Source organism: Atta colombica, unplaced genomic scaffold, assembly GCF_001594045.1.
Source record: "Atta colombica isolate Treedump-2 unplaced genomic scaffold, Acol1.0 scaffold187, whole genome shotgun sequence".
Taxonomy (NCBI): domain Eukaryota; kingdom Metazoa; phylum Arthropoda; class Insecta; order Hymenoptera; family Formicidae; genus Atta; species Atta colombica.
The window spans coordinates 2585897-2608095 of NW_017259279.1; the positions used below are offsets into that span (position 1 = coordinate 2585897).

Genomic DNA, 22199 nt, shown 5'->3' on the forward strand with positions numbered 1-22199 from the left:
TTTTCTGCGAAGAAGTTACAAGGAATGGAAAGAAAGGATGCCAAAGTGCTTTCCCTCTTCCCCTAGATTAGAAATTCAATTTCACAATATAGACTCCTGTCAATCTCTGTCAATTCACTTATTTCCTAGGACTCGTGCCAACGCTTTCATCAATCCGTCACCGATGTTTATACCGATCTATGAGCAAAGCCGAACGACCGTATAATCATCCGAGGTTAAAGATCTGTCATGCGTCCGTTAAACACGTCTCGTTATTCCTTTCTCACGTTGCTTCATGAGTCACATTCCTCACATATATATTTCGCGTATCCTTGTTTTCTTCTATCGTCACATTTACCCAGTCTACCTCTTATTTCGTCCTTTAATCGTGCGCCGCGCGTAATTTCACACGCGAGCACTCGCACCACTCGCTCGCTCGCTCGTTCACGACTGAGACACGCACGTCTCGCCGTCGCCGTCGCCGTCGTCGCTCGTCCTCGTCCACCTGTGCATGATGTGTACGACCTATGGCTTCTTCATAGTGGGGAGTCTGGTTGCTTTTGCGCGAGAATGCGCATCTCTCACGATAATCGCACGCCGCCGGATTGGGTCCCGCTTTGTGGGATCACGGCGGCCCGCATTCTGCGCGCATTTAACGCTTAATCGCAGTCGCTTAAGCCTCGAAATTAGGCCTGTGGTAATTTGTAATCCTTCCACGGTTCAAATCTAATTCAACACGTTGCTATTATCCCCGGAATACTGCAGAAGGAGAGTGAAGAAAATATTTGTCCGAGGAATATTATACTTTTATTTTTTTTAATAAGAAACAATTTCAGAATCAAATTTTTTCTAATGCGTGCGATTATATTTAACACTTTAACTACTACACAGATTTTTGTAATCGGTCCTCTGACACATTATTATTTTTTATTACTATAATTTTTAATGAACTTTTTACGTTAAAATATATTTCCAATAAAATATTTTTTAAGATAAGAATATTCGCAAAATTGTCATATATCTCTAACTTCGTAATGTGTAAAATCAATGCAAAGTATGCCGATCATTAATAGGTAGATAATATTTATTAAATTAACATAAATTAATATGCTAATTGGATACACAAATCAGTGTCAATAAATTGAAAGAAAAGGAACGTTGTTAAATATTTAATAAGATATTATATAAAAACATTTGTTTCTTTATCTGCTTCTTATAATAATGTAATTTTTAAATTAGCAATATTTGAATAGTATTTTACATATTAAGAATTTGTGTATAAAAATCATTAATGAATGCTTCTTTTCTTCAAAATGCTTTTATTATCATATGTCATTCTGAAAAATGTAGAAGTTTAATATCTATTTTATTTAAGATGTTGATAATTCACATTTTTAATTTCCTCAAAGGAGCTTTAAGGATGAAAGTGTGCAATGTTACTAACGATATATCGCATGAGTTAAGTTTGCGAAGCCACACGACTTATCCTGAGAATTGGAGCGACGTGTTAAAGAGATATCACCGTTCGTTCGTTCGCGTTCGCCACCGTTATGTGTCTTTTCTAACGTACGTTATCGCGTGCATATGCAGTCATGCGAATGGTGTCTTTTTCAACTTTCTTTTAGATGGAATCAGAAGACTGTGTGACAAGATGCAAAAGTCGCTCAAGTTACGCGAGATTGAGATTACATTCTCCACTTCAATTCCGTGGAGCAGGTTGGAGTCGATACAAGTTTTGTTACGACAGACGAAATTAGCGAATTTTAATTCCATTAATTTCATGTCGCCGATATGATTAGTCGATCGTAACTTGTATAAATGTCACTTCGATTCGCGAAAGAAACGAAGAACTCATTTCCTTTATTCGCGAATGCTCGCCTGGGTACTTTTACTTTGTACACCTGAACTTTCCTGCCGATTTAGCTATCAAATTTACTTCAGTGCTCCAGAAGCAATGAATAAAATTATAATAAAATCTTGTTCTATAATACAATAATATATATATATCTATACATGTAATAATTGATTGAAAACTCCTGTTTTAATAATGCAAAGATACACAATAAAGTTTTTAGGTAATTACTATTATAAAAATACGAGGAATTTTTTAAAATTGCTAAAACGTTTTATGATAATAATCATGAATAACAAGGGATGTGTAAACACTTTATCTAACAATTTTATCAGCATGCTATTTATAATTCTTCAAATTATTAAACCATTTTCAAATTATTAATTCTTCAAATTATTAAAACATTTTGTGAATAAGTGGTGTGTAATCAATCTTATTAGTGTGCTATTTATATACGAGTATTCTTCAAATGAGTTAGATTACATCAACTTATGGCGATTATCATTCGAAGAACATTATAATTATTCGTCCTTTCCTTCATGGCTTCCTTCGACTAGCGAATTGACTAATCAAAAATCTATCCTTCGAATAAGAAATTGCGATGATTCATACGTCAGAGAAAAACATTACATTTACATTGCAAGATTTACTGTGATTCGTTTGCATTTTCGTTTGCACACTATTTATTATGCAATCAATGATCAAATCTTTTTCATTACAAATCACTTTGAAATATTAACAGGATATCTAGAATTTCTTGTTTTATAATTTATTAAATTCGGATCTCAGCAAGTATTTATTCCTTTTTTAATTATTTGCATATTTTTTATAGAACCTTCTTCGTTCAAACAACATTTTCAATTGCAAGTATAATACAATTTTTTTTTAGATGTTATATCCAATATTATTTATGTTTCATTTTGTAGCAATCATTTTTTTTATGTTATACAAACATTTAGGATGAATAAAGTGCGACATATATGTGTTGTGCGTGTGTGTATCTACAATATGTAAAATTATAAATCAACTTACAAATAAAAACTATATTTTTATGACATTAATAAATAGGAAGATATTTCTTGCTAATGTATTCTTGCAGCAAAAAAGTTTTTTAAAAAGTAAAGGCATAGATTATGCCTAATTTAAAAATAAAATTTAGTTTTGTTGCCTTCAGAGAATTTTGTTTGAGTTTAAAATATAAATATATAATGTCTACTATAATATTTTAATACTATAAATATATTACTTGCAACATATATTTTTTTATCTTCAAATATTATCTTGAAATACAATAAAAAAAGTTTGAAAGTCTATTTAGGAATATCCTGTAAGTCATAAATAGATTTTGATTGGTGATTGCTCTCGCGATCAACAAGTTACTGGTAATGACACATTAGTACAAAGAAAGGAAGAGTTGAACAACTCAAAAAGTAGATTTGAAAGCTGTTGATTGCCTTTTAACAACAAATTCTTAATGGCGAAAGTTGAAACAACTTAGGTTATTTAACTTTAAAGGAGATCATCTAAACTTCCTGTCAAAGATTCGAAGACTTAGACAGAAAATGTCTATAATATGTTAATTTTTAATAATAACCAATTGATTGATATTAAATTCTTATAGTATTATGTAGCAAAATTTATTTTTAAGATAAAGAATTTTTTGTCCAAGTCTAAAATCGAGATTGAAGTTTCAACTTTTTTTTGTTATCAAGAATTTATTAAATAATAGATAATTTCTTGATCTACTTTTTTAGTCATTCGCAATTCCTCTGTTCTTCAGTTCCATATTAACATAACCATTATGACTGGTTGTGAGAGCTATCGAAATATGTTTACGATTTATGACAAAGTAGACTTTTGAAGAAGTCTTTCTTGCGAAGTCACGTACTATATGAAGCCTTTCAAATCGGAATGAAGGTTCGTGAAAGCAGTGGAACAATGTTTTTAGTAGCTAGTATATAATTAAATATTTATATCTCTATATAAAACTTTCCTGATATAAAATTATGTTGGGCATTTATTAACATGATGAAAATATACTGGATAATTGAATAATTATCTGTACAACCCAATTTATTTATCAAAAAAATTTATTCCGTTTTAAAATAAAAAATCGTATATTTAATGTATTTTTACAAAATTAATTGTATCAAACAATATATTATATATATGAAAGAATTATTTTCTTATTGATATTTATAAAAATATTGCATTATTAAATATATATTATATTACTTACGAGATTGTGAAGCTTAGATACAGGCTTTAATGAGAACATCACGTCGCGATACACGTGCACAATCTATTGAGTTCTCACTGAACTATGCACATATCGCAACTTATTAAATTTTTTAAACTGTAAAAGATAAAATCTTTTTCTCAACAATGTAAAATACGCAATATCACATCGATTGTTTTTAACGAATTGCAAAAAAAAATATCAAGATATCATGCTAGCAGTAACTGGAAAAAAATATTATTTTCTCAATTACTGTGACATTATGCAAGAAATTTCCGCAAATCGCCAATCTCGTTAAATGTGGTCTGATATGTTGATGTTATCCCTTACTGTCATGTATGAATAAAATAGATTTGATTATATATTTTCATTACGTTTAAAACACATGTAACATATTGAATTAATAAAATCGGGGAATTTTCAAGTAAAAATTTGTTTAATAAATACAAAAAGATGAGAGAACTTTTATATATTTAGTGAATGTTTTTCTATTCGCGTCAAGATTATCCTTCAATTTTTGGATCGATGCTTGTCGATAATGAACAATTCGTAACTTTCGTTGCATCGGAGCTGTCTCTGTTTTCGCATTTTAACAGAATCGGTTCGTCGTGGGAAGGTAAAATTGCTCGGGTCGACTCAAGTGAGGACACTACGATAATTATGAGCGCCGGTAGTGTCTTTTACGTAATCACGCGCCGTCAAGATGTCGCGAACGCGGGTATAATGATAAGAGTGCCTGGAGAACGACGACCAGTGGAGCGGAGCGGCGCACATTGTCTTCGGTGGGAAAGCAGGCGGCAGTTAATAACCGGTACGTCACCGTGGCAAGATACACCGGGTGGTCGATGTCAAGATTCCGCGAATTGGCATTTCATTCTTATTGCAGTAACACTTAAGAAATATCATGCAATCATATTGATGATTTCTATTTTTTAATTAATTTTTAATAATTATTAAAATATATATATTGTTTTCATATACTTTTTTAAAATTATTTTTAGATTAATATTATATTTCTCTAATAGACGGTCTGAAATTTTTTTAATTTTTTAATAATTATGTGGGAGGACGCCTGCATGGAATGCAGGAAATCCAGATTCCTGGCTGAGATAATATTTTTCGTAATAAATTATTTACAATTTTTAAGATGCTTACTAGCATGAAATCATTAACAGCGTTCTAAACTACTTATTTGCAAGCAATATTAAATTGCTTTTAATTCGTGATTTGATTATTCCAGCTTTAATTTAGGACTGTATTTCAAGAGCGACAAATAATTTACACACAGCTTGAACTGGAAATTGTATAAATTCACAAAAAATATTATTATGCACCTTGACCTGAATGGGCGTTTTTCATTCAAGTTAATAATGTTTTTTATATTGATGATGAAATATTTATTTTTTTCATCACTGTTTTTATTTCTATTATTATTTATTTCTCTAATCATTTTAATATATCATTTTAATATTGATATGTCTAATAGTTGCTAATAATTGCATTCAGAGAAAAAGACGGTTGTAGCAACTATGTATAAGTAACTATACAAGTTTTATATAGTTTTATATAATAGAATTGATATATATATATATACATATACGTATAGTTGAATAAACTATTTTATAGTTGTTACAATTATAAAATAATCTTTATTCAACTATGTATATTAATTCTAAATAAAACTTGTATAATTATTTATATAATTGCTGTCACTATACATTTTTCTTTGAATTTGGATCAATTTGAAATCAAATTGATTTTTATTAAATGTAAATCATTCAGTAATGATTTAATCGCTTAAGTCGCTAATTTTAAATTAATAACTTTTTGTATTTTTTTGTAATTGAAAGATCAATCAAGGCATTGAAAGTAAAATTTTCGCAGTCTGTAAAAATCAGCCCATATTTACATACAATAGTGCTTTTGTTGATTTCTTCAGACAGTACGATAAATTTATTTCATCATTCATATATTATTTATATATTAGGTGTCTATAAAGTTTGATCCAGGTCCTGTATCTCGGAAATAGCTGTAGGTATGAAAAAATGTTTTATACGAAAATTGTATGTTAAGAGGGACGTATAATGAAAATATGGATTTGATTTTGAGTAATCTTTTCAAGGCTAGGTCAATGTGACCTGATATTTCTTAAATGAAACTCCTCATATTTTTATTGCATATTCTTGTAGTTTATCTCGAGAGCTTTTCAAAACATTACAATAATGCTTTTTTATAATCAGTACTTTTCGAGTTATAAGGCTTGAATATATTACAATGTGATCGACGTTAGTTGCTCAAGATGTCCGATCGATGGCTAAAACATTTTGAATGTTATTCAGATTCATGATAACATTTGTCAAAATCAAAGCCATTGGAAGTTGTTTACTTTATACGGTAAAAATTCATTTGATCAAAATGAAAATAAGAGAAACAACTAATATCCAATTTTGACAAATGTCCAGGTTATGATCTTGAATACCGTTCAAAAGACTTTTTAGCCATTGGATACGTTAGGTAATGCTAACGCAGTGATACTGTAAGCCTTGTAACTCGAAAAGTACTAATTAAAAAAAGCATTGTAGTGTTTTGAAAAGTTCTTGAGGTAAGTTATAAGAATATGCAATAAAAATAGGAGCTTCTACTTAAAAAAACATCAGTCACATTGTCCTAGCCTAGAGATTCAAGATCAAGTCCATATTTTCATTATATATTCTACGACTTGGATATAAAACATTTTTCCATCACAATTTACAATCGTTTCCGAGATATAGGATTTAGATCAGACTTTATAGACTTGTTTACGACAATGCAGCAATTATTATCTAATTATAAAATCTTGGTGGCATTCCAAAAGAAACACTCTATATAAACTTATTCTTTATTTATAAATTTCGTAAGACCCGTCCAAATTTTTTTGCAGTGTGAGCGTGAAACATCGAAAACATAAATAATTTATGTCGACGAGGTCAGAATATAAATGAACATAAAAATGTACTTATACAGGTTCTATAAGAACTCGATATTGAAGTGAAATTAAATGTACTTTTTTCTTAAATGTAATAATAATGCAAGAGTGAATTTAAGAAGCCCAGTCCGTGTCTTACGAGTCATAAAATAAAAAGAAATAAGAGAACGAGATCTTAAAGTTGTCAAGTTTTAGGAATGAGTAATTAATAGTATTTTCGACTGCAGAAGGTTTGAGTCGACCAGAGGTCAATTAAATGATGTTATATGTTCTACATACTTTGGGTTTCACATAAAGTTATTACATTTAACAACTTTGTAAATTTGAAAGAAAGATGAATCTTCAAAATCAACTTTGAACTGTTAAAGTTTAAGATGCTTTCGAAGCAGGGGTGTCATTTTGCAGACACAGTGTGCTATATCATATAGAAAAGATTGGTTTGCAAGCGCCGATATGTTACGCAACATAAACTAAGGTCCGGTTCCAAGAATGTAACTTAATCTTGCTAAGAATTAAAAAAATATAAAAACAGAAAGTTAAACCGAGATTAAAGTTAATCTTACATTGGTGGAACCTGTCCTAAGATATAAGTCCATGTCACGCTTCGATCAGCTTCGGACGCTGAAAATGAAATAGAAGAACACTGATGTATAATTTGCTATCTCTTTTTTGAAGCAATAAGATCTCCAAATTCTTAAGCAATTTTGAATTTTTATTGTCGAGTTGGCAATGTGACGCGCAACGTTATTATCTAATCTATTTTTCTATAAGCTTTTACATATTAATAATATTTTACAAAGTTATATTTTTTAGAAGTTCCTATAATAAATATAAGATTTGTGTATAACAATCCACTCAATATGTACAATAATTATTTAAAAAGTATCTTATTAAAAATTATTTTTAGCAAAAAATCATTTTTAATGATATTTAAATATTAACTATTGAAAAAAATTGTAGTCTTGGTATTTTTAGTGTAGTGTTAGTATTTTTATTTTGTTAAATTTGTTTTATGTATACGGAAAAAACAGTTTTGCTAAAGTATATAAAATTTTAGCTAGATACAAATCTACAATTGGAAATTTTAATTCGAGCAGTCAGATAATTTTAATTTTAATCCGTTTCGTTCGGAATTACAATTTTCAATTCGTAATCCTCGATTTCCAATGCGTAGTGTGACATGAGCCTTAGTATGTTGTATCGATGTAGCCATAAGCGTTTGTGAAATAATACCCCTGTTTCAAAGCTTTGAAAAGTATACTTGTGCAAATAGAAAAAAAAATGAAAAATATGTTCATAATATATTTTTAATGAAAATATATTCGTTACCATTCACTTTATTAGATTAATAATTTTGATTTTTTTGTAGATTTGGAGATTAGTATCGAAGAAATATCGAAAATTTGAGTGTCGAAACCTTCGAAACAAATAACTAGTTCTAGTTTCTGATTTGACGAGTTCATGGCACTTCCAGATTAATCGATTCAAACTCGCTGCAGTCGAAAACGCTACAAAGGAATATTGATTAAATTGAATAGAATTAAGTTGAAAGTACTTACTCGGAAGGGACGCTTTCAAACAAGTAGTCAATCGAATGAGAGCGGCGATCAATGGTGGACGATGTTCCTCTAGAAATCTGTCGTCTGGAATAATGAACGTTAATTAAAATTTCGATTACAATTTTAGGAGACATGATAGTGTCTCGGCGCTAATATTATTATTACGCCGCAGCGATATGTGTTGCAATTATATGCAATAATTCACTTACACTCGAGGTCCTCGTAGAGTCGATCGATTGGCGTATCGTCTATGTTCTCAACGAGACCGTCGACTATTTTCTCGACAAAATTTTGGATTGCATACACCATGCGTCTCTCTTCCCGATCCACCTGAATCTGTTCCACGTTTGAAATCGCAGCTGCATTTCCTGGAAAACAAAATTTAAAGCATCCTTTATACTTGAAAAGAAAGATTTTACTGAAATATCTAAAGATTTAGCTAGAAATCTGAAAATAATTTGGTAAACCAAAATAATTATATACTACTCAAACATAACGAACAATACAGCAAATTTTGACATTCTAACAATTAGTTTGAATGTCTTCCACAATTATTGTGATAATCCGATAAAATTATTATATTAATTTTCAGATTGTATTTAGCTAAATTTTTAGATGCTTCAGAGCAATCGTTTTTCCGTGAAATAATATTATACTTTTACTCAAAGGTAAAACTTTCTTCAAAATTAGAATTAAGTCAAGAGAATAAATATCTCAATAAATATCTTAAAGGAATAATCTTACCGATTGTATATCTATACGTATACTTCGATTTGCGATAATGCTGAGTATACAAATTTTCAAGATTGTGATCGCGAACCGACATACAATTATAGAACCACGTTTCTTCCGCGTTTAATTTGAATGTCACGTTTCGCATATACGCACTCATTCCTCTGCATTGCGGAACCACTTGAAACTTTGCGTTGTCACCGTCATCGCGTCGTCTCAAATCGTACAACCTGTCCGTCGCGGGACGAAGAAAAGTCGCTTTCTAAATCCCGGACCGTACATCAATCCGTTAGATCGCTCACGCTCTTTCTCGATACAATTCACGTGGTGGATCACGCAGCGCGCACCGAACAATGAACATCACCGTGAGAGATTTTTCGAACCGTTCTTACTGTTCAGGTCTCCCTCCGTTATGCGACTTTTCTATAATACCTTGGAACAAGGACGGACGTTCGTTGATCAGATATAGAACGCTCATGTAAAATCGCGAAGAAAAAGAAAGCATACGCTGGACGTTCCGGAACACTTGTGATACGCCTCCTATTGCATTGTTGGCTTGTCGTAAGGCTTAGAAATATTTTAACTCGATGTAACGCCATAAAAATTTCGCTACGTTGTTTCTACACACATTACCTGCAACATAAAGGTGCGATTTGGCGGTGCCAAAGATGCTATGCAGTTCCTCCTCTTCATTAGCCATGCCACCGAAATTATCGAACCAGTTATCATTCCTCTTTAGCCACGATCTGTAAAATTACTGTAAATCAATAAGTCATTCCTTTCAAATGCAACTTTTGTTTAAAATAATTTTATTAATAAAAAACTTTTATTGATGACGGAAACATTATTTATGATAATTGATTTGAAAAATTTCTTAATGCTATATGCTAGACTTAACGTTAAGCTTAATGATAGAGACTCTAAAGAAGTCTCGGGAAAAATTATATGGTTCGTTTATCGAACGAATGGAGGATGCAATTCGAAAATAAATAATATGGTAAGGAATATGAATACGTGTTATTGCAAAAACCTTTGTTGATGGCAGAATATGCAGTGCCAGGCATTGTCGGATGTGTCCCAACGCGAACAGGCCTTCCTACAGGACCGGGCGCCGCAATCGCTGCAGCGCACACCACGGTCGATAAGAAACGATGCCAAGCAACAGGCACAACGTCTGTCGAGGACCACTCGTTTTGTTTCCTTCACCTTCGAATTCTTCCTAAATTTTTTCCTTCATAAATCAAGATGCAAATATCAAGGGGATCGCAAATGTCAAGGATCAAATAATGATGGTTGATAATTACTATGTAATCACGCGTATATATGCATTGATCGCTGACACATTATTAATTGTATTAATTGTATTAATTATTAATTTTAGATTTTCAATTAATTTTTTGATTAATTAAATATTTTAAGTATTATTATATTAATTGAAAAATCAAAAATATTTGTATATTTATTGCATAAGTTACAGCCAAAATATCTCCTTTATTTACTGCGGAATTATATACTGCGGAATAATAATATAGACGTCTTTCGAAATAACGATTCAGCAAACCGTTTAATTTTGCGAATCACTGATGAATCACTGATGAAATTTATTTATAAACGTATTTACGTTGATACGAATATATTTCACGCGAGTATTTATAGAATGATATTTAAAGTTCACGTTCATTTAATATAATAAAATAATAATGAAAGAATGAACTTATATAAAAATCAATTCTGTTTTAAACCATATTTTTCGAGTTAATTTTACATTTTTATGCTGAAAAGTAAATGCGTAATTCATAAAAAGCATTTTAAATTAAAATAATTTTTGTTTTATGCATCGAAAATGAAGCAAACATATTGAGAGATGTATCCTTTGCTTTTTGAAATAAATTGATATTTAAATAAAATACAACAATATTATATTAATATATTGATCAATATATTTTAATATTTCGCTTTATAAAATATATCCCAATTATAAAATAAGATAAAAAAAGATAAGGATTTACTCAAAACAAGGAATATATAAGATGAACAATACATTTATTTGCATATTTATAGCATACAGCCAAAACAGTTTTCCTTATTTATACGTGCGGAATAATAATCTAATATAGATGTTTTTCGAAATGACAATAGCAAACCGTCAGTTCTGCGAATCTGCATTGATTAAATTTATTTATGAACGTGTTTACGCTGATACGAACATATTTCGTGTGAGTACTTATAGAAAATGATATTTAGAGTTCACGTTTACATTCAATATAATAAAATAATAATCAAAGAATAAGCGTATATAAACGTCTCATAAAACTATTCGAATTTATTATATCACGAAGCCGCAACGATTGACTCAAACCATATATTCTAGGACAGTTGTTACATATTTACAACGTAGTAACGGTACCAAATAACCGCGCTTACTGTATATTCATGTACTGACTATTAACACAATGCATGTTTAATGTCCCGCAAAAACGAATAAGAGAATGAGTTTTTTTTCGAGACTATAATTGCCTTGCAAAAATTAATAATTTTTAAAATTTTTAAATTGATTTAAATTTCCTGTTTGACTGGGATACTTTTAGTTATTTTTTTAGTCAAATATTATTTGGTATTTAAATAATCTGTTATAATACATAATAATATAATTATTAATTAGATTTTATAGGAATCTTTTTAATTTTTGCTTGAGTTAAAAGTTCTTTTAAAATTGCATAGCATATTATTTTACTCACAGAGCATATTATTTTACTCACATACTTTTCGGCATTGAATAATTTGGAATTGCGTTCTAAATTAAAACTAAATAATTTCAGAAATAAAGTTCGTTGAATTATAATCAAAAGGTATAATTTTTTTTTGTTAATTACAACTCCAGTAATAAAAATATTAGTTTAGCAGCGATCTAAATTTTTTTTATTTAAGGAGGATTTAGTCTATATTGTTGGAGAAGACGTCTGTGACATTTCTAAGGCATTCTGCATATCGATATCGTATTACTACTCTATGAGATCCCACATTATCGAAACCTGTAATTGGTGCGAGCCAATAGTAGATACGAAAGAGAATGTAATAGAAAGTATTTATAAATAGGTATAGCATGGATACGATTTTATACTACAATAGTGCGCATTTCTAGTTATTTTTTCTCGGTCATTGCGCGCACTTAATTTACAGTTTATATTTATTTGGAAAGTGACAGAAGTCAAACACGCATGTCATAAATCGATGCTGTTATTTCTTTTTATTTTATAACATGCAATACTGGTTATCTCAGTCAAGAAGTTAAGTGGGTCTACCTAACATCATTGCGATTTAATTGTCTGAAACATGCGACTTTACTTTCTCTTTCTTTTCTATAATTGTGTTTTTAAAATAATTAAGTAATTTTTTTTCATACAAATATGCGGAAGCTTCATATGATTTCTGAAGAATGTCTCTTTTTATGAAAACGTTAACGTTAAACTGTTTCAAGTGGCTTATGCCACTTTCCGAATAAAAAATAATTGAAATAATTAAATAATTAAATATCAGATATTCCTAATTTGGTTGATGGCCGCGCGTGTTTAATCTTCGTGATCGAAGAACACCGCGGCCGCGCTTATTGAGTGACTATTTTCATCCCGTTCTATGTCGGAGGTAACCACCTTCACCACCACGACTTCGATGGTAATTAGCAGGAATAGGACCATAAAAGTTGCCATATTATACCTTTCTTGACCGGGCACAACTTTATCACTCTCAATTAAGAGTGTCGAGATCAGGGTGGAGACATAGATCAACATGTTGCTGAATAGAAAACACGAGGAAGTTCTTTTTATAAAAGAATGAAGATGACGCTTTGTCTTCTAATTAAAAATTATGTCTTTTTTTCTAGTTTTCTAGAAAAAGACTGCAATACTTGGCACAATGTGAATCATGGAAAAGAGAGCGTGAAATTATATAATTAAGTCAATTGTAGTTTGTTCGCGCGCGCACACACACACACACACACACACACACACACACACACACACACACACACACTCTCTCTCTCTCTCTCTCTCTCTCTCTCTCTCTACTCCGATTTTTGAATAGATAATTATCGTCGTTTTTTAAATCACATGGCACTATCAATTAGATGAAAAAAATTTACAGTTAATTACAATTAATCCAAATCAACATTAATCTTCCTCTAAATATTTCTCCTTTTATTTTTTTAATCATAGGATATTAATTAAATCAATCCGAAAGAAAATTATAGTTAATATTATAATTAATTGTCAATTATTTCAGTCGAATATTTCTAGCTAGCGTTCGATCGTTGATTCCTTGGAAAATTTCCGCGAAAATTAGGACCACCCAGATACCACGATACATAAACTTCGCAAATTAATTTAATACGCGAAAGTTCCTTCGTCTCTAATTTCTTATTTACGACGTTTGACACGGTGATTCGGCGATTCCGCATCTGACTACGGTAATTTTCGATTTCCCTATCGACTTCCTTGGTTCATCCATTCCATGTTCTGGCATTCTCCCGCAACTCCGCATCCGCTATCCCGTGCGACGATGATTGTATTTCGTGCTGAACGCGCTCCAATCTAAACGCCGGTTACGCGATCGCGGCTTTCCACCGCGCGATCGACAGCAGTTACGTGGTTTTATGTAACGTTGCACATATCACGCTATCACAATCGAGCACAATCTACACTTTTTATATGTACACACTTTATGAGAAAGATTGTGTACTTAATTTTATGTAAGAAGTTAATGAACCGGCGAAAAAATTATACACGAAACTTATTACTAATTTTTAATTTGAGAAATTTGTTTAAATTTTAAGGTCTTAAATTTTCCAAGAGTTTAGTAATAATTTTCTATTTTTTTTCCTCAGTTTATAGCTGAATTGCTATTTCTTTCTCGTTTTGCTTCTGCCTCACGTATTCATGCGCAATTGAACATGTCGCGTAGTTCCACACTTTGATTTCTTTAGGAAATATTTTCAATTAGACTCTTTTCGTTTGTCTCTTTTTTCTTTTTGCTTTTTTTCTGGATTCCGTTCTATTTTTCACTGTAGATTCTATTCTGTTTAACTGGTGCAATTAATCTCAAAGAGACGTATTTCCGATGAATTAAATTCTCTCTGTTCAATTGTTTCTTGTAAGTAATTTCTTGTCTCTTAAACTTCTTAATCTCTTTCTTTTCAGTTAATTCTGTCTTTATCATGTGCTCAGATCATCCAAATTTCTACTTAAAACTTGTTCGAGCTTTTTCTTTTCTTGCTCTTCTTATTCCTTACGCTTCTTCTTCTTCTTCTTCAGGTAAATCTCTTGATTAGTTTCTTCTTTCTTCTATTGATTTTCTAACAAAATTAGTTCTCACAAAGATCTTCTTAGATCTTCTTTTATTTTCGATTATTCATCGGTAGGCTTGGACAATCTTCATAATTTGATCCCTACAATCTTCTTTCTTTTAGCTCAATCCTTTTTTTATCTTTAACGTACAGTTAAAATTACTATGATGTTTTGATTCTGCGAAAATTCTAACGCTGCGTCTTCAATTTCTTTAAGTAACTCTTGTACTCAGATCCTTTGTTACGTTTTTCCTTTCACTGTGTAAACTATTCTTACTGTCTGCATTCCTCCAGATAATCTCCGCCAAGTGGCTTTTCTGCTTCTCTTTTCCTTTGGCTTCCTCTCTCTTTTTTTTAAATTTTCTTTTTTCCAACTTGCGACTTCTCCGAAGCTGCTATCACATTCTGGTTCGCTGTTTGATTGGACTGTTTCAGTAATCTAGACAGCATGAAGGGCTCTTTTCTAGTCCTTAATGGAGAAGGCAAGAAGATTCTAATCTCAATTTTGACAGAGTTTTAATTTAACTCACGTCTTTGACTATATTGATGACAATACAAATTTGGCCCGCGGTTAATTCGCAGTGTATTAATTCACTCGGCATGACATTTCCGTGGACCATTCACGCCGCAGAACCGGCGCGATCGTATCCTCGTACTGGACTGTCGGTTCGAAAGTGACAGTGAACCGTTGGTAGTCGGGGAAACTCAGTATCATGCTGTTATGATGTGATGGTAGGAGTCTCTGTCTTCGTTACATTCTCGTGACGATGTATTCCTTTCTCTTGCATTCTTCCTCTTTCTCTCTCTGTCTCTCTTTCTTTCTTTCTTTAGTTGATGACCCATGCAAGAGTTGTTGTGATTGATAGAAACTTTCACTGAATTTTGGCGATCGCTAAAATGTTCAATGATACCAGGATTGCAAATTCTTATTTTTCTTCTCATGCGAATATTAACTCATCAATTTTAATGAGAACATGATATATAATATGGAATTATGACACGAATATTTATTCAATTTGCATAATCTCGAGGTGATTAATAATTAGGATAGCCATATTAGATAGTCATATTATTGTAGTTTGCTATTTTTTTATGAGATTTAGTACATACATAAATGTAAATGAGATTTATATTTGTTTCGTTTCATATATTTAAAATCTTTTTATCGTATTAAAGAGAACGAAACCCTTTTTTCTGTTTAAAAATGGTGATAATAACTAACAAATGTAATTATTCATTGAATTGGATTGTACCTGTCGCGTATAAAAGTTACAATTAATAAAAGTGAATAGAACACATATGATTTATTCTTTTATGGATGTAAAAATTTATATTATTCAAGGTAGATATTTCTAAAATTTTTTCTTATCTTTCTTTTTATATGTGCGTTATAAATTAAATTGGGATAATAATATGCTACTAAACACTAAAAATTTTTTTAATCTTTTGAATTTCTAAATAATTTTAGAGAATCTATTATACTATCATATACTCTTTCTCTTTCTTCCTTCCCTGTTTTTCTTTCTCTCCTGACTAACAGAGTTGGTTCATTTTTACAGAATTCATCAATTTTAATGACCAAAATAATAATCTTTCGCTTTGAACGTTTATTTATTTGCATATAAAAGATAAGACGATGCGTCTTATCAAAGTCTGACGCGCGCTGTGATTACATCACCTATCGTGTAATTCCTCTCGTTTCTATAATCATTTCTTATTATATAATAAATGCCTTTTCCGTCTGAGTGAGCATCACTGTATTCATTACTCAATGAATCCTACATCTATGTTATTATAATTGGCTTTCCTTTGATGTTTTGTATAATGATATAATGTTCAATTTCTAAGGATAGTTAAAAATAAGGATGCCTGTGTTAAACGTCTTAAATAAGCCGTGTAAGGAAAGAAGAAATCGTGAAGGAAAATTATATTTGCAATTTATAAATACATAAATAAAATGTTATCTTAACTCTATATAAATTTTATTAGACATGTAAATCTGATATCAATTATTTTTAAACACAAAAGATTATATTCTGAAAATATAAAACTGCGTTTTATTATATATTTTTTAGATTTTGAATTCTTTTAATTAAACACTGTTCAATTATGTTAATTTAATTAGTGTCTATCATGTTTTTTTTCTTTACCAAAAAAATGTTTTTTTCCGTGAGAAAATGTGTTGTAAACGTGGGGACATGGGATGTACGATGGAATAGCAATTTACCCATGAGTTATCTTTGTAAGAAAGTACCTTCGTTTACGCGATCTAGTATAATTGAATAAGGATCTAATATCACCTCATTAGAGTAGTTTTGCAAGTATGCAGTAATTATTGAATCGCGCAGAGTCACTGTTCGCACTTACCGTTTCTCTCGCTTTCTCCCACAGAAAATCCTCAGAAAGAAATGTTTCATCGGTCGTTTAGCTTCAGCCCGGTCTCGTAATGAATATCAATGCGAATGTTTCGCGCTATTCTCATTGAATAAAAATAAGGACAAGAAATGGTCTGTTTGGTCTTTCTTCTTTTTCAGTTGAAATTGTCGAATAATTTATCTTCGTTTCTTTCTTGACTTCTATTTTATATTTTATGAGCGTACATCTTACTTTTTATTTATTTGTCTTACTTTTCACATAAACTTTATTTTTTTTTAGATTATTTAATATTATTTTTTTACTTTCGTGCTGTCTTCTTTATAGCGACACCAATACATCAAGAAAAGATGTTTGTTGCGTTAAATTATTGATTTTTTTCTAACTTGTAAATTTGTTTTTCATCATGTTAGCGATTCTATCACATAATGAATCTTTCATCATAATTGAAAGTTCGCTCTTGAAATAGAAAATAGTTCAGACTTTCAGCTTCAATGCAGAAAATTAATTTCCAGCATTGAATAGCAACTTCATCAGTCTAGTCTAGTGACGTCAAAGTGCATTCAAGTCTCTGTTCCTTACGTTGCCGCTCTTATAACAGAAACAAAGCGAACTTTACGAAGAATTACTTCAAAGTATGTAGAGCAGGAGATCTCAAAAGGCGATATAACGTCAGAAACACTCCAACGATTTACGCTTTCATCCTTGCGGTAGATCACAATGCAACAGCTGATTTCCTTGGAAAATCAGTTTCGAGTAATTGGAAAACTTTGGCAATCAATGCACATCGGAAAGTGCGATTAATTTCTACACGGACGAGAATCGTCCGAGGAGATCCTCGACATCTTCAGAGATATCGCTTCGCGTTCGAGCGAGCGTTCGCACCGGGCGAGACCGACTATCCACGACAGCGAATATCCCGACAATGAAGAGAGCGCCGTTGGTGCGCGCGGATACCTGGGTGTTTGGCGTTCCTGTACGTGTTTCCGGTTCCCCTACGCGCCGTTGCGCCTATTGTTCAACACGGCTCGATACGTACATTGTGCAACGCCCGACGTTTTACCATTGACGTACTCCACGCCCCATGGCCCGCCACGTGCATTCTTAATGACGATCCCTCTTTTCCTTCTCTTCTTCAGTGTGTATCGATATGTCGTCGATATGCGTCTCGTCGCACGCATCACCGCGCTTCCGGTGGTACCGCGATCCTAAACCGGCTCGTCTGTGAGGTCGCGGGACCACGCCGACTATTATTCACGTGATCCGTTCGGGAGCATTGCACGGAACATTCTTACCGGCGTAATCGCGTATGCCGGATTTGCGTCGCGGAAGAAAAAGTCCGCGCGTAGAGTATAAATGCGAAATTAAGGATATAAAAAAGATAAATCATTGAATGGCGAAGCGTTATTATAAAAGCAATCTAAAATTTATGCGGAAAAAGACGATTTTGTAAATAACTGAAAGTATCTGATAGAGACAAAAAGAACACTACATAACATTCAATTATTACAGAATTTACATATAGAATTGAGCATAATCATGATTTTTGTAACAACTTCTTGATTCTTGATGAGGGAAAAAGTTTTGATGAAAGATTAATTTCAGAGATTTTTATTAAAAATCAAATTCATACATTGAATTTACAAATGATCGATTGATAGGATTCATTATATTATGATTTAATTACGGAGGAATGATGTTTTTATATTTTAAATTTATCTTATTTATTTATTTATTTTTTCATTTAGTTATATTTTTATATGCTTGTCAATGTTAGTTAACTTCTCATACTCTCGACTCTTATTGTATTCATATCGAATTTATCAGATCATCATTAATCTGATTTTAATATAAGTTTATAATGATTTCAAATACTTTTTATCATTTCAGTTTTATTACTTTTTATCATTCAATGATAGTGACAGTAGAATAATATTGAATATACCAAAAATACTTTTGATAACATATTTTTTATTAAATCATTATTAATGAAAAATTTTATACACAGGAAGAATGATTTTGCTAAAAATAAATCAGTAAAAGTTTTTATATTCTTTGCGCATTGCTAACCGCGCTGTACTCTCATTCGCTTTGATATCTTATTGTTTTTTTATTTAAATCTATATCTAATTAAATTTTTAGATACTTCAGCAAACTTGTTCTTTCCACTTAGTTAAAATATTAAGTTAGATTTGTGTGCACAGCGGAAATGAAATAATTTCAATCACTGAGATTTTTTGACGAAATTAATTGCTTTAGGAATCATTTGACAGTTATGATCTTAATTCGACCATATATAACTTTTTTTGATGATTTTATAACGATATTATTTTATCTATGAGAAATGATCTTGTTCCATTTCGATGATCTCCATTATCACTCGCGTGATCTTAAATTATTCAGAATAAAATTTTAATTATGCATTTCTTTTTCCTTTATCAAGAATAATTTAAGAGAAGCACAACCTTATTTTATGCAGCATAGATAACTTGTCCGGCAAGCGCGATTTATTTCAGTCGAGTACACGTGTGTGTTTTTGAACTTTTGAGAGAGAGAGTTCATCAAAGAATAATTTATATCACTTTCCGAAATAACAAGATTTTTCCAGATATAAAAGAATATCGACAAATCTGACAAGACTACAAAAATAGTTTGTATATATACAATACAATCTACGAATCTTTACATGATTTTACAGTATTGCTTCTATTATAAGCATTGATACGCTGAAAGATGAAATCAATTTTTAATTCGGGTCATAGGCAACACAATGCTATCTTGTTACCTTATTATTAGAACTAGCAAGTGATAGGTATCGATCTACTTTGTGAATTAATAAACCTGCCACGATTTTAAATCGGCAAAACAACAAATCTTGCTGTTGCGCCACGAACTATTCCAAGTTTCGAAGTGGTAGTCAGGTGTCAAACTTCAACATTTATCTTTACCGATATACGATTTACTGATAAAACCATTCACTGAGATTAAAAATATAGATTATGTTTGAAAATCTGCTGTTTCAAACAGAGTAATATTTGTTCTTCTATGTTTTAAATACAGATAACACAATTCATAAATAGACATAAAAAAATAAGCGTGAACACAATTGTGTAATTATTTGATGCGATAATCAGATACATAATAACATCGGCGAGATTATCGCAATATATAGGTTTTTCTAGAGAATCATAAAAAGTACTAACTTAGGTATTGATATGATCACGATAAATATAAATTCTATTATTGATAATTCTTTTTTAGAATTTTTAGATTACATCAGATTGCTACTGATTACATCATTGCTCAAAAATGCTTAGTATAAAAATAATTAATATATGAAAGAACTATACGATTTGTATTGCACTAAAAAAAATTTGATTTATAGAAGGATTCTCAACTTTCTGAAATGTCGAAAATTAAATAGATATCTAAATTTCTTGACATTTCAGAATTTAAAATAACAGAGTTGATAATACTGATAAAAATTCAAGGATTTTCAAAATTTAATAACTTACATATTCAATATTTATAATTTCCGGCTTCAATGAAATATTTGAGTTTCAGGAAAATTTAATAATCTAAAAGTTTAAGGATGTATACTTTTTTTCTACAAAAGTGATTGGAATTCGAAATTTATATAATACTTTCCACATAAAATTGAATGTTATATACATTTATGAAACAGTAATAAATTTATATTTCACAATACAATATAGTTTAAATAAAGTTTTCTCATTTTAATTATTTTAATTATTTTTAACTTAATTATTTTTTAAACTTAATTCTTTTTTTAAAACATCAACATTTTATTGAAATAATTTTCCAATCCAGGTTCTAAATAACTACCAAAGGTAAAAAATAGCTACCAAAGGTAAAAATAACTACCAAATTTTTTGTTTAACTTTCAAATATAATATAAAAAAATGTCTGTAATTTTTTCATAATTTTTTCATTTTATTAAAAAATTACATGTAATACATCTTTAATAATCTCTAGATTCAACTGTATAGAATTCGAAAGATTAGAGGATTTAAAAATCTATTTCTTCGTGTGTCAGCTTATTTTAGTAACTTATTTTTTTCTCGAGAAAATATTAAGTACAATATCAAACAAATATGGATAAAAAAATTTCAAGAAATACTTAATATAAAAAAATATTAGGGAATCAATCTTTAAAATATCTTTGTACACTTACCTTGATCGAAGGTTGATGTAAAGAAAAATTCCAGAAGCTATTCCGACTGCCAATAAACTCATACTAGACGAGACCATCGTTTCTTTCGTTGAATAATTTTCGTTCAACAGCTCGAAAGATGAGAAAGTGATCTTCAATAAAAACGCAATAAAAAAACTTTTTCCTCGGACGAGTTTCTCTCTTCGCGCAAGAATGATAATCCTTTTAACGACGAAGTATTTTGATGCGACTGGAAATACGCACTTTAATGGACTATTACTCGCACTTTTTGCGATATGATATGATATTACGTATGTCGATATATAATCGATACAATCATCCGACATAGCGTGGGGTATACAGAATCATTTTAAAGCGATTAGCATTGTCGCACAAACAAGAATGTGTCCAGGAGGACACATATTATTATTTCACTTGAATTGAAATTTATAAGTGTTCTCTCGAAGTACGCTTTGTAATGTTCGCAATTTCTGTCAAATATTAAATGTAACTCTTGTATTTAATTTAATTTTTTCCTTAACTGAATTTCTCTTAAACTGAATTTGACATAACGGTTTTTCAGTAAATATTCACATATTTTCCAGTAAAGGTATTTCTCTAAATATTCGAATCAGTACGATTATAATTAGCAAATTTTATCTTTCTTTAAAATCTTCATAAATTTCTTCAAATAATCAAAATTCGGCTCTTATATTGGATTGAGGATATTTGATCTTCGTTTGTAAGAAATAATTCGAACCGCAAATAATTACTCTAATTTAGTTTTCAATTAATTTGAAGTGAGAATAATAATGTCGCTTTTATCTTTAGATTGTAACAATCTATGGATGATCGTATTATATAATTTCATTCATATATTCATGTGAAATCTTTTAATTAATATTTAATTAAAATGCATAAGATTTTTTGTCTTTTTTTAAATAATTCACAAAAAATATATTAAGTAAAATATATTATATTTAATTAT

General features: G+C 30.6%; 2 protein-coding genes across 3 annotated transcripts in view; one reads left to right on the top strand and one right to left on the bottom strand.

Annotated features, from left to right (window-relative positions):
* LOC108686496 overlaps positions 1-11785 on the bottom strand; it is a 31417-nt gene extending 19632 nt beyond the window's left edge. The window contains exons 1-5 of the mRNA XM_018191835.1: positions 11751-11785; positions 10357-10557; positions 9960-10072; positions 8804-8962; positions 8595-8678 (exon numbers count right to left, since the gene is read on the bottom strand). Coding sequence (XP_018047324.1) covers positions 8595-8678; positions 8804-8962; positions 9960-10072; positions 10357-10557; positions 11751-11785 — 592 coding nt within the window. The remainder of the gene's footprint in view (positions 1-8594; positions 8679-8803; positions 8963-9959; positions 10073-10356; positions 10558-11750) is intronic.
* LOC108686596 (uncharacterized MFS-type transporter C09D4.1) overlaps positions 1-22199 on the top strand; it is a 67882-nt gene that overhangs the window by 23697 nt on the left and 21986 nt on the right. The gene's annotated exons all lie outside the window — the stretch shown is intronic.